The sequence below is a fragment of the Pipistrellus kuhlii genome, unplaced genomic scaffold (assembly GCF_014108245.1).
Source record: "Pipistrellus kuhlii isolate mPipKuh1 unplaced genomic scaffold, mPipKuh1.p scaffold_m20_p_22, whole genome shotgun sequence".
NCBI classification, from domain to species: domain Eukaryota; kingdom Metazoa; phylum Chordata; class Mammalia; order Chiroptera; family Vespertilionidae; genus Pipistrellus; species Pipistrellus kuhlii.
The window spans coordinates 865,389-878,740 of record NW_023425521.1 but is presented as its reverse complement, the minus strand read 5'-3'; the positions used below and the strand labels follow the sequence as shown (position 1 = coordinate 878,740).

General features: G+C 48.1%; 1 protein-coding gene across 1 annotated transcript in view; it reads right to left on the bottom strand.

The window, feature by feature from the left end:
* Window positions 1–10,363, bottom strand: part of B4GALNT2 (beta-1,4-N-acetyl-galactosaminyltransferase 2) — a 31,804-nt gene extending 21,441 nt beyond the window's left edge. The window contains exons 1-2 of the mRNA XM_036451317.2: window positions 10,307–10,363; window positions 4,454–4,651 (exon numbers count right to left, since the gene is read on the bottom strand). Of these exons, the coding sequence (XP_036307210.1) occupies window positions 4,454–4,651; window positions 10,307–10,320 (212 nt within the window). The 5' untranslated portion in view covers window positions 10,321–10,363. The remainder of the gene's footprint in view (window positions 1–4,453; window positions 4,652–10,306) is intronic.
* Window positions 10,364–13,352: the final 2,989 nt, after the last annotated feature.

Here is a 13,352-nt window from a genome sequence, read left to right as displayed (position 1 = left end):
GTCCAACTTGCATGTTACATCTACCTCAAGGACCTAACACAGGAGTCAACCCCAGAGGTTTGCTAAAAGACCATATCTGGCAAATGGATGTAACACATTATAATTCCTTTGGACGCCTTGGGGCATTACATGTCTCCGTAGATACCTTTTCAAAAGTCCTATGGGCTACTGCAGCTACAGGAGAAACGGCAAAACAGGTTATTAATCATTGCCTAGCTGCTTTTGCCGTCATGGGAATTCCAAAAATTATTAAAACTGATAATGGGCCTGCTTACACAAGCTGTCAATTCCAGGAATTTTGTAAAAGGTGGAAAATTCAGCATATTACAGGAATACCATATAATTCCCAAGGACAGGCCATTATTGAACGACAGCATCAGCGGCTAAAATCCCAACTTGAAAAACAAAAAGGTGGGATGATGGAGAAATCACCTGCAGGTAGGCTGCACCAAGCCTTAATTACTTTAAACTTTTTCACTTGTGATGATGAAGGAAGGACGCCTATGGAAATACATTGGCATCAGAGTAAAACAAAAGAAAATGGTCTAGTTAAATGGAAGGATCCCGAATCTGGTTTATGGAAGGGACCTGATCCATTGTTAACGTTTGGCAGAGGGTATGCTTGTATATTCCCAGAAAATTTTTCCAAACCAGTGTGGATTCCTGCTAGAAATATTAAACTGCAACAGGGATCCAGGAGAGAAACTAGCCAGACTAATAAGGACCTTGCGTCTGGAGCCACACCATGCAGCTGCAGACAATCAACTACTCCAGCTACAGAGGGCAGTGACTCCAAGCAGTCCACTGAAGATGAGCAGGAGGACGAGCCGGACAGCAAACAGCCCGGAGAACACCTGGGGCATGGTAAAGAAGACGGTATAGATGCCTGACCCCTGAGAATGTCTTTCTTGCCATGTTAGCGGTAATCATCTGTACAGTAATATTACCTGGGACAAATGTGGAAGTGTTTAGGACTTATGTTCCTGATCCTTCATGGGTAAAAGCCCTTATGTGGGCTGATCCCTTGCCAATGTAGTCACCAATAATACTAAGCACGTTGGTCATCCAGGAAGAAAATGGGTGGGGCAAGGAAGTATAATTAGGAATATCAGTACTTGCTCCTGGGAGAGGTGCAGAGAATGTAACTAAGACCTTGTCTATACAAAAAGAAATTGACAGCCAGTTTGAATTTGAATTGCCATTGGCTTCGAGCAAAGAATATCCTTGCATGGTATTATTCTACAATGTCATTTATAATTTTTGATATTTTACAACAGCATATTGTACAATTATTCCAAACAAAATTAAAAATCTAATTTTTGAATGTTTGGCAGCAATTTAAAAGGACATGAAAAGATTTAATCCCTTCCACTGTGTGGAAAGCCTCACTGGGAAGGCACTTGAGGATTCTATATTGGCCTTTCTTGCCTTATTTGCAAGGAGGGACCCTCTTGTCACAATCCAGTCGCCCACAGCTGTTGCTTGAGTTTTTCAGTTCATGCTGAGGTTAAAGCCTCGTGGTGGCTGGTACCATGGATCCGTCTCTCGCACAATGGCGTGAGCTGGGACCTCCCTGGAGAAGAAACCTGGGTTCCCCAAGATATGTGATCAATGCCGGGGCCCCGCCAGCAGGTGAGGGGATCCCAAGGCAGGTACTGGGCATGGAGGCCATAAGGGCATAGGCTACCAAGGAGACAGAATTGAACCTCACATCACCCTGCTTGGCCCCGGAGGATGGCTGGTTAGCCAATGACGGGTAAGATTCCTCAAGGGAGGGACAACCTAAGACAGGCACAGCCGCAGAGGGCCATCAGGAGAGGACTTGGGGGCCAACAGAGGTGGGGCACAGATCCTCACCCCCCCAACGCTGAACACTTGCCCTTTTGAGGGATGTCTCCTGCCCCATGGCTGCTTCACGCTTCCCATACCCAGCTCAGATTGGAACCCAGGCAACAAACAGATTTGGTCCAGCTCAGATTGAGACCCAGCTACAAACAAGAGACTTAGCACAGCTCATATTGAGACCCAAGCAACAGAGAAGTGGCTGATGGCGACTGTCCTACATCTAAATCCAGCCTAAATCTATGAGTGCTCAGGGCTTCCTCAAGGATGCATATAATCTTTTCCATTAATATTTACAGAGTAATTACTAAAATTGTTGTTACAGTAAAATAGTCAAGTTTTCAGATTAATTTAAATTGGTTAAATGAAATGAGTTAATATTCAAGAAAATTTAATTGTACAACAGGCTGTTCCTAAAGTATTAACCAAAATTTCTATTGGTAGTCCATTTCATGGTAAAATTGTTTAACATACAATAAACCCTAAAGCAGTCATAGTTTTTGTACAAAGAATTAAAATTTAAAAGTTATCAAAACAGCATTATAAAAATTTTTTCAAAAGCCTCCTAACAATTAAATAGAAAAAAGGGGGATAGTGGAAAATACCATGTAAGAAAAAATGTCCTGTGAGTAAATTACATCTAGAAAAATTTTTCTTCTTTTGAAAACCAATTTTCATTTGTAATGATAACAGTAAGACAGCCATGAAAAATACACATAGTATCAAAATAAGTCAAAGAAAAATTGTTTGGGCAAAAAATTAAAAGGATCCCAAGTAAAATTTATAGAAAAGATTCCTTTATTAATTTTGGTCGAGATATGTTTGTATATTTTCAGAAAACTCCAAGACCATGTGGATTCCTGCAACAGAGTAATTAGCAGGAATGCTCCAGCCATGAAGACAGGAGGAGAAACAGTCCAGACATGGAAGATGCTGACTACACCTTGCCATGCCAGCAGTCAGCAGCTGTGTGTCCTGCAGGATGTCCAGGACCAAACTAGAGACGATCAGACCTGTATCACCACCATTTGTCCACCATGCAGATACCATTGGTGACATGTACACGTGAAGAACTTTTGGACTCAGAACTTTTGGACATTGAAGCCTGGACTCAAAACTTTTAGACATTGAAACTTAGACTTAGAACTCTTGAACTTTGAAATTGGGACTCATAAACAATTTTTGTTCTTATATGTTTTATTCCTGGTACATAAATGCAAGATTTTTTAAAGGAAGGAATTGGGGGGAGATGCCGGGAACCTGGAACCAGGAACCAGGAACAGGGAACCAAAACCTAGCATTGTCATTGGAGATAAAATGTAAAAAGAGCTATGCGACCTTGATGGCTCTGAATGGTCAGAGGCATTAACTCTTTGTATAGTTGAGATAGTAGTGCTTGAGGCAACTTTAATCTGTTAATCATATGTAAATGTAAGTTGATTTTCTGCTGTTAGAACTTCCTCCTTAAGAGATATCTTTGTTTCAGAATCTCAATAAAAGGAATGGTAAAAGGCCAAAGAGTGGTTAGTCTTCCCACTAGAGGTAGACTTCCCGCCTGGCCCCCATTTTCCCAAATTAACTCTTTTCCAGTCTCTCTCTTCATTTTAGTGTGCGGCCTTCTCCAGAAACCGGACCCTGAGTGGGCCCTGAACCACGCGGGTCATGGTAAGGGATCCCACAGTTTCCAGCTGAGAAACTCCCTTTCCCAGACCCACTGTCCTGGAATATTAGCAGAGGCCCCCAGCAGAGCCACGGGGAGGGGAAGGAGTGGGGGATGGGAAGAAGGACTAGCTCTCTTCTCTTTTATTTTAATTTTATTTTATTGATTTTTTACAGAGAGGAAGGGAGAGGGATAGAGTTAGACACATCAATGAGAGAGAAACATCCATCAGCTGCCTCCTGCACGCCCCCTACTGGGAGACGTGCCTGCAACCAAGGTACATGCCCTTGACCGGAATCGAACCCGGGACCCTTCAGTCTGCAGGCCGGCGCTCTATCCACTGAGCCAAACCGGTTAGGGCTGGGCCCGCTCTCTTTTTTTTTTTTTTTTTTTTTTTTTTTAATATATTTTATTGATTTTGTACAGAGAGGAAGGGAGAGAGATAGAGAGCTAGAAACATCGATGAGAGAGAGTCATCAATCAGTTGCCTCTTGCACACCCCCCACTGGGTGCAAGGTACATGCAACCAAGGTACATGCCCTTGACCGGAATCGAAACCGGGTCCCCTCAGTCCCCAAGCCGACGCTCTATCCATTGAGCCAAACCGGTCCCGGGCCCGCTCTCTTGACTTATCCTTGCGCCAAACTTCTTTAAACTTGAGACTCACAGAAATGCCCATGGCACCTCAGTGCCACTACAAGAGGAGGCTGGAGGGACAAGGGCTGGCAGTTAAATGGGCCCTCCGCGGTTTTAAGGGGCTTGACTGAGAGCAGACTGTGCCCTGGAGACCGGGCCCTCTCCTGATCTCACCGTAGGGAATCATTTGAACCAACACAGTTCAGGAAGGCAGGGGATCGTCTGTAAACGGACACAACAGAGCAGAGCACGCAACAGGAGGAGCACGGGAGCTGCCGGGCCAAGGTGGGAGAGAGGGAAATCGCGGTATCTCACCAGACGCCGTCGTAGGAAAAGAGGGACCTGAGCTGTTCCTCCGGTAGAAGCCTCGGCACCTGGACAGCCGGATCCGGGCGAGGGAGCACTGGTTGGAGTCTGAACTCTTCCTGAAGGTACATGCTTCTGAACATAAATAAAACCAGGCCGAGTCCTAAGGCTAAGGTGGACATCTTGAGGAGCCACAGAATGTTATAGCTGTTGGGGCACAAAAATAGCACAATTCATTAAAATCTTTTTTTAAAAATATTTTTTATTGATTTTTTTTTTTTTTTTTTTTTTTTTACAGAGAGGAAGGGAAAGGGATAGAGAACTAGAAACATCGATGGGAGAGAAACATCGATCAGCTGCCTCCCGCACACCCTCCACTGGGGATGTGTCTGCAACCAAGGTACATGCCCTTGACTGGAATCCAACCTGGGACCCTTTTTGTTACATCTTTTATTTCCCCTTTTTGTTACATCTTTTTAAAAAAATATGAATGTATCTTTATATATATATATATATATATATATATATATATATATATAATTGATTTCAGAGGGATGGGAGAGGAAGAGAGAGATAGAAACATCAATGATGAGAGGGAGTCATTGACCGCCTGCCTCCTGCACATCGGACTGAGCCCAAAATCCAGGCATGTGCCCCCGAATGGAATCGAACCCAGGACTCTTGGGTCCACAGGCCATTGCTCCATCCACTGAGCCAAACCAGTTAGGGCTGTTTCATCTTATTTATTCCATAAGATAATTTTGCTGCATTGACTAGTGCTTTCCTGACAATGTTAAATGATAGCAGTGGGCATACTTCTCTTGTTCCTGACAATAACGGAATAAGAAGCATGATTTTTAAAAAATAATTGCATACTGCAAAATGAAAATGTATTCCATGAGAAACTATTGGAAACAGTAAGATTTTAGTAGAATAGCTGAAAGGTGAAGCTGGTGGATGGTGCGTGCGGGCAGTCTCACTAGCCATCTCAGGCGGTGGGTAAAGAAACACGGAGTCAGCCCTAGCCTGTTTGGTTCAGTGGATGGAGCATCAGCCTGTGGACTGAAGGGCCCCGGTTTGATTCCAATCAAGGGCACATGCCCAGGTTTCAGGCTTGATCCCAGTGTGCAGGAGGCAGCCAATCAATGATTCTCTCTCATCATTGATATTTCTATCTCTCCCTCTTTCTTCCTCTCTGAATCAATAAAAAAATAAATTAAAAAAAAGGAAAGATGCCAAAACCAGTTTGGCTCAGTGGATAGAGTGACCGTCAGCCTGTGGACTGAAAGGTCCTGGGTTCGATTCCGGTCAAGGGCACGTACCTTGGTTGCGGGCACACCCCCAGTGGGAGGTGAGCAGGTGGCAGCTAACCAATGTTTCTCTCTCATCGATGTTTCTAACTCTCTGTCCCTCTCCCTTCCTCTCTGTAAAAAATCAATTAAAAAAAATTTTTTTAAGAAAAGAAAATTTGAATTTATTTACGGGTGGGGGAGGGGGTTGGGATGTCCGAAGGGAAGGCTGCACAGCACCGAGCCAAGGGGCCATGGGGCCGATGACAGCAGCACCAGGAGCTGGAGTTTCATCCTTCCCTGCGGCCACCAGTGGGAAACCTCTCATTAGTGGGTTTGGGGCTGAGTGGGGGTCGGGATGAGATGGAATGCAGGTGTGCCATCAGGTGCCTTCAGGCCGGTCTGTACGGTCTGCCTGCTGGTGTCCAGCGAATTTCTCCTGTCCTCTGTTCTCCTGTGGCGGGAAGCTTACCAATGGCCGGTGGGATTGTACGGCCCTATAGGTCTGACAGTAGCTAATGATGAAATAAACCTTGTCACCTCCCCTCCCCCAGAGCCTTCAGTCCCCAGGGCAACGCTCTATCCACTGAGCCAAATGGCTAGGGTTCAACCTATTCCTATATTCTTTCTTCCTTTTTTTAATTTGCAGTGATCAAGTATTAATCCTGTCTTTCAACAAATAAAGAATTAAGCATTAAGCAAGTTACCTCTACCTTAGGAAAATATAAATAAAGGAAGATAAATTCCTGATTCTTGACGAGAATAATTCAATATTGTACTAGTGTAGCTTCACCATATATTGCTCTATAAATCCAATAGAATAATCATATACATGAAACCACAATAGGATTTTTTTTTAAATTTCAAAATGACTCTAAAGTGTGTTGGAAGTAGCTGGGACCCATTTAGCTCAATGGATAGAGCGTTGGCTTGGGGACTGAAGGGACCCGGGTTCGATTCCGGTCAAGGGCATGTACCTTGGTTGCGGGCATATCCCCGGTAGGGGGTGTGCAAGAGGCAACTGATCAATGACTCTCTCTCATCGATGTTTCTAACTCTCTATCTCTCTCCCTTCCTCTCTGTACAAAAATCAATAAAATATATTTTAAAAAAATAAATAAATAAAGTGTGTTGGAAGTAACACGAGAACAGCAAGGATAATATTACAAATAAGAGGCATGGCCGTGCAGCAGGCTGTGCTACACCTAAATAACTCAATTATCATAGTTACAATTATTAGATGTATGATGCTGGTTCTGAAATAAGCAAATAAGTGGGTGGAATAAACCAAAAAACAAACAAACAAAAAATACCAACAACAACAACAACTTGAGAATATACAAAAATTTTAGGTGGAATTTTCACTACTTTGCTATATATTTCTGTAACATCTGATTTTCCGGAGTGGTATTCAGAAAAAGATAGGTGTGTTTGAGGTAATCACATTATAGAAGCACTGGCAAAAAAAAAAAAAAAAAATAGACTTATATTTACTTTTAGACAAGTTTGACCATGTGATCAGTGATCAGATCTGTCTCCGCTTGGAGTTCTTTTTATCAAACCTGGTTCCAGCTAGGGACAGCATTTTAATGCAGTCATTAACAGGAATTGTGTGGGTAAAGACTGCCACATAAAATGTCCAACGGCTGGATTTTCATCAGATAACGACAAATGTTCCACACTGGTAAAACTGCACCGTTTTTGTGCTTACGTGGGGGTGTTAAAATTATAATTGAATGGGTCTGCTGTTCTGGTTGGACCATAGTTGAGAAACAGTCAAGAAGGAGCCAAAGTCCCATTTATAAAGTCAGCGAGAAATAAGGAAATGAGCCAGGCATCAGTGCCAGCTGAGGACCACTCCACCTTCCAGCCAGGAGCAGCCGCTTAGCGAGGCCACGCAGTTAGTTCTTCTAGTGCAGACACAGCCTGGGGCCAGGCAGAGTCTGCAGGGCCGTCTAGTCCTGAGTAAGAAGACGGTGGTCCTCGCTGACCTGAGGGACTCCTGTTCCCTAGCAGCTGGCCCTGACCTCCAGCTCCCTGCGGAAGCCAGTTAACCAATAGCCTCGATTTTTGTTGTTGTTATTATTATTATTTTTGCCTAGAAAGGGGGTCTCATGATTCCTGTGTGCTTTACCTTTGTTTCTGCATCTGAACTTTCAAAAATGTCTGCACATTGAAAATCAACACTGAGATCTAATCTTTTTATTATTATTATTGATTTTGTACAGAGAGGAAGGGAGAGAGATAGAGAGTTAGAAACATCGATGAGAGAGAGTCATCGATCAGCTGCCTCTTGCACACCCCCCACTGGGGATATGCCTGCAACCAAGGTACTTGCCCTTGACCAAATCGAACCCGGGACCCTTCAGTCCCCAAGCCGATGCTCTATCCATTGAGCCAAACCGGTTTTGGCTCTAATCTTTTTATTTATTTATTTTTTAATTATTTTTTTAAAACCTATTTTATTGATTTTTTTTTACAGAGAGGAAGAGAGAAGGATAGTTAGAAACATTGATGAGAGAGAATCATCGATCAGCTGCCTCTTTTTATTTATTTATTTTTTAATTTTTTTTATAACCTATTTTATTGATTTTTTTTTACAGAGAGGAAGAGAGAAGGATAGTTAGAAACATTGATGAGAGAGAATCATCGATCAGCACACCCCCCACTGGGGATGTGCCAGCAACCAAGGTACATGCCCTTGACTGGAATCGAACCGGGGACCTTTCAGTCCGTAGGCCGATGCTCTATCCACTGAGCCAAACCGGTTTCGGCAGAGATCTAATCTTAATTGATTGATGAGAAAAACACCCAGACACCAATTAATAAATGGGCACAGAATGTACCCATTTTAAATCCAGACATTTTTTAATGAAAAAGTAAACGTAGAAGCAAAGGCAAGTTTAATAGAAGTTTCTTTGGCCCTGGCTGGTCTCGCTCAGTGGTGAGAGCGTCCATCCACGGACTGAAGGGTCACGGGTCAGATTCCCAGTCAAGGTCACACACCTTGGTAGTAAGTTTGATTCCAAGCCCTGGTTGGGGCATGTGCTGGAGGGACGCAGCCAATCAAGCTCTTTCTCTGCCTCCGCCCCCCCAGTCCTCCCTCCCTTACACTCTGAAAATCAATGGGAAAAATATCCTCCGGCTGCCCAGCCCGCATAGCTCAGTAGCTGAGCATCGAACTAGAACCAGTACCGGGAAGTCACAGTTCCCCCGCAGTGGGGGGGCACTTGCCTGGGTTACAGGTGTGGGGTGTGCAGGAGGCAGCCAGTCAATGATTCTCAGCATTGATGTTTCTATCTCTCTCTCTGCCATCCCCTCTGAAATCAATAAAAAATATATTTTTAGAAAATCCATAAAATATAGATATATTTTTAAATCCTCAGGTGAGAATTAACAAACGAACAAATAAAAGTAGTTACTTCGGAGGGAGGAACTTCATTTCCCCAAGGTCACACCCGCCCGCAGCTTTAAGACGGTAGAGAGAGAAAGTTTGCAATCGTTAGTTAATCCCGGACCTTTTGTGCATGAGTCCAGCTGTCCAATTGATCCGTTGTGCTTTGTTTTAATGCTCCGAAAGCACCAGACTAGGACATATAAGCCAATGTAGGGGTGTCGAACTCAATCAGAAAAGGGGCCAAAATCTAAAATCCAGCCTAAATCGCGGGCCGAATGGTTTACTGAACAGTCATAAACTGTCATTGTGATGGAAACGCAGCAAAGTGCAGTGATGACAGCGCGGTGCGGGCCACATTGCAAGGCCTGGCGGGACGGATTTGGCCCGCGGGCCTTGTGTTTGACACATGTGCAATAAAGCAACAAAACAAAACAAAACAAAAAAACAAACAAACAACAACAACAACAAAAAACAAGACCACCAGACTCGCTCTCGCTTCTGGGAGCCACTTTTTCCGTTCCCTTCCTGCTCCCTCGGCCCCAGGCAAAAATCCTACCTCATCTCACCAGGTTTTTAGGAGATGACTTCCTTGTGCTCACTGATTGTTCTAACGTGGAAACATAAAAGGGAACGAAACTTTGGGGGTAGAGAGGCACACACGGGGAGTTCATAAAGGCGAAGGCAGACCCCACGTCTCCCTTCTCCGGTAACCATTCCGCGCCCGTGGGGCTCCGCAGCGCTCCGGACACGCAGCCGGGGGCTCGCTCTGCGCGGAGGCGGTGCGCGTGGACCTGGAAACCCGGTGTTTTCGGAAACAGGAGGGACGCAGCCTCGGCTCCCCGACGGTCCAGAGCCCTCCCCGATCGGCTCCGGGCCCGGAAAGAGGCCCAGCCCTCCTGAGCCAGAGCCTCCGGGCTCCAACCCGAGACCCGAGTCCTGCGCTCCGAAGGCCCCTCTCCACAGTCCCGGGCTCCACCGGGCACTGTGGAGAGGCAGCCTCCACGTCGAATTTTTCAACAGAAGAGGGGAAGGGGGACGCGGGTTGGACGGAATTTGGAGGCCACCATCGCCTCCCCGGCCCCGGCGCCCTCCGTCCCCCGCGCCCCGCGCTCTCCGACGGCGCGCCCGCTCGGCCACGTCTGACCTCCCGCTTCTCTGCGCCCGCGGAACACTCACCCGCACACGGCCATCCTGAGCCACCGCGCCGCCTCGGCAAGGCCTGATGGAGCCCCGCCGGGCACCGAGAGCCAGTCCTGGAGGCAGGGCAGGCGGAGGCGGCCCGGAGAGCTCGGGCAGGTGCCCAGTCCCACGTCACCATCTCCCCGCCCCCCCCCCCCCGGGTCTGTCGGGGAGCCCAGCTCGGCGCCGGCCCGGCCACACCTGCGCGCGGGCGTTGGGGAGCCCCAGGCCCCCCCCCCCCCGGCCACACCCGCCCGACGCGGCCCCTGGAGAGCGGGAGAGGCGCCCGAGAGGCCGCACCCCGCGCCGGGCACCGGGTGCTGGCTCCGCGCTGGCCGCTTTGTTGACGCGATGCCGTGGATTCGTTACAGCAGCCCCCAGAGGGGAGTCCCGTTAGCGGCTCCACTTTTGGGAAAGGGAAACTGAGGCAGCGCCGGGGAGATGCGCTAGGAAGTGGCGCGGGGATTCCAACCGCGCGCCCGGGTGGCTCGGAAGGAAGCCCGCGGCGCCCCGTCGGTCGGAGGTCCGAGTTCACAGAAGGAGGCCTGCCCGCGGGGGAGCACGCGGATTCGGCCCTTTACGCAAACCTCCGGGTGGCCCGGGGCCGAAGAGGCTGGACGGCAGTGTCAGCGCCCCCTCCGGGGCAAAGAGCGCGGGCGCACCCTCCCTCCCGGCTCCCTTCCCGGCTCCCTTCCGGGGTGCAGGGGCCGGTGCGCATCGTGCGCGCCTTGGACCCGGGGCGCGCCCTGCAGGGCGGCTGCGCCCGGCTCCCGGCTCCCCGCTCCCGGCTCCTGGCCCCGCACGGCTCTCCATTCCTCCCAGCCTCTAGCGGGGACCTGTCCTCCTCCTCCTCCTCCTCCTCCTCCTCCTCCTCCTCCTCCTCCTCCTCCTCCTCCTCCTCCTCCTCCTCCTCCTCCTCCTCCTCCGCGGGCGATCGGACTTGTCTCTCCATCTTCAAAGAACAACAGCCCTGGCCGGCGTGACTCAGTGGGTAGAGCGCCTGCCTGCGGGCTGAGGGGTCCCAGGTCAAGGCACATGCCCAGGTTGCGGGCACGACCCCCCCAGAAGGGGGCGTGCAGGAGGCGGCCGAAAAAATGGTTATCATCATTGATGTTTCTATTGCTCTCTCCTGGGATTTTGTGGTTGTTGTTTTAAATTGATTTCAAAGAGGGAGAGAGAAATAGAAGGGACCCTTCTTGCCCAATTCTAGCCCGCCCCCCCCCGCCCCTCCCTTTCCTCCCTGGTTCACAGGTCCGCGAGCCTCACGGCCTCGTCCCTTCCTGCCCTCCCCTTGGTTCGCCACCTACTGAATTGTTCTGGCAAAGACGCAGGAGGAAAGAGCTGGGTAGGCTGAATCCCTCCAGCAGACCCTAGCAGCCACGAATGCCTCTGAGCCGGAGTGTCTGGTGAATTCCTGATGAAACTGGCCTTTGCGGGGACCCTCTTCACAAGCCGGGCGCGTGTTGGGCCCCTTGTGATTCATCTCAGGTAGGATTTTTTAAATATATTTTATTAATTTTTTACAGAGAGGAAGAGAGAGGTATAGAGAGTTAGAAACATCGATGAGAGAATCATCGATCAGCTGCCCCCTGCACACCTCCTACTGGGGATGTGCCCGCAACCCAGGTACATGCCCTTGACCGGAATCGAACCCGGGACCTTTCAGTCCGCAGGCCGACGTGCTATCCACTGAGCCAAACCAGTTTCAGTCAAACATGACTTTTTAAAAAGATATATTTTTATTGATTTTTTTTTACAGAGAGGAAGGGAGAGGGATAAAGAGCTAGAAACATTGATGATGAGAGAGAACCATCAACCAGCTGCCTCCTGCACACACACACACACACCCCACTGTGTACAAGAGGCAGCTGGTTGGAGATATGCTCACCACCAATGCCCTTGACTGGAATCAAACCTGAGACTTTTTAGTCTGCAGACCGACGCTCTATCCACTGAGCCAAACCGGTTTCAGCATGACTTTTCAAGAACACAAAACAACGGCATGCAAAATGATGGACCCTCCCTTCCCCCAACGGATGGACCGAGTATGACGTAACCTGCACCTGTGGCCTGGACATTCCTGAGCGCCTAACCAGGAACCTTATATGGACTGTACATGGAACCACCAACCAGCACCTGCCAAATACCCTAAGCCCCGATTCCTAAGTACCTAAGTGCCTGACCTTGTGCCTTTTAGGAAACCACCAATCAGCGCGTGCGAGTACCCTAAACCCCACCCCTTCCCCTTCCCTCAAAAGGCGTGCTCACCTCAGCACATGTGCTCTCTCCCCTCGCGAGGCAGCCGGGCAGGGGTCCTTCTCCCCTAATAAAGCCTGTGTCCTGGTCTCCGGCCCTCTGTCCCATCTTTCACAAAATAGTGTTTCTGTGTAACGGTATGTACTTACTTGTGGCCTCTTTGTCCCCTCAAGAATTTAAGACAGAGATACATAAAATACAAGGTTGTGTAAATAATGAGAAAAATAAATCGAACCAGGTAAGTCGAGAAAGTGAGTAGAAAGAAATGCCAGAAGGATCTGCAACCTTGGTGTAGGAGAGTCCCAAATTCATCTCTGGGCCCCTGGGCAGCCAGCAGAAAAGAGAAACCCTACTGGAGGGTAGCTCTGAAGTAGCAACTGCAGAGAACTATTTTCTAGAAACAGCGCTAAGAGGGATGCTGTGCTTTCCTGGACAACACGAATCCAAGCTCTGTACTTAGCATGTCCTCCGTGTAAAATGGCCTCCGTGCTTACAAAGGGTTTTCATATACAGTACCCTCCTTTTTCCTTTTTCCTCTTTATTGTTGAGTGTGACTGATGTCCCCCCGCCCAATTGACTCCTTCCACCAGTTCCCTCACCACCCTATTGTCTGTGTCCATAGGTAACGCATATATGCATGTAAGGTCTTTGGTTAACCTCTCCCCGCCTCCCCTGCCCCCTTCCCTCTGAGATTCATCAGTCTGTCCTCTGTTTCCATGCCTCTGCTTCTATTTTATTTACCAGTTTGTTTTGTTCATTAGATTCCTTGCTCATTTAGTATTTTGCT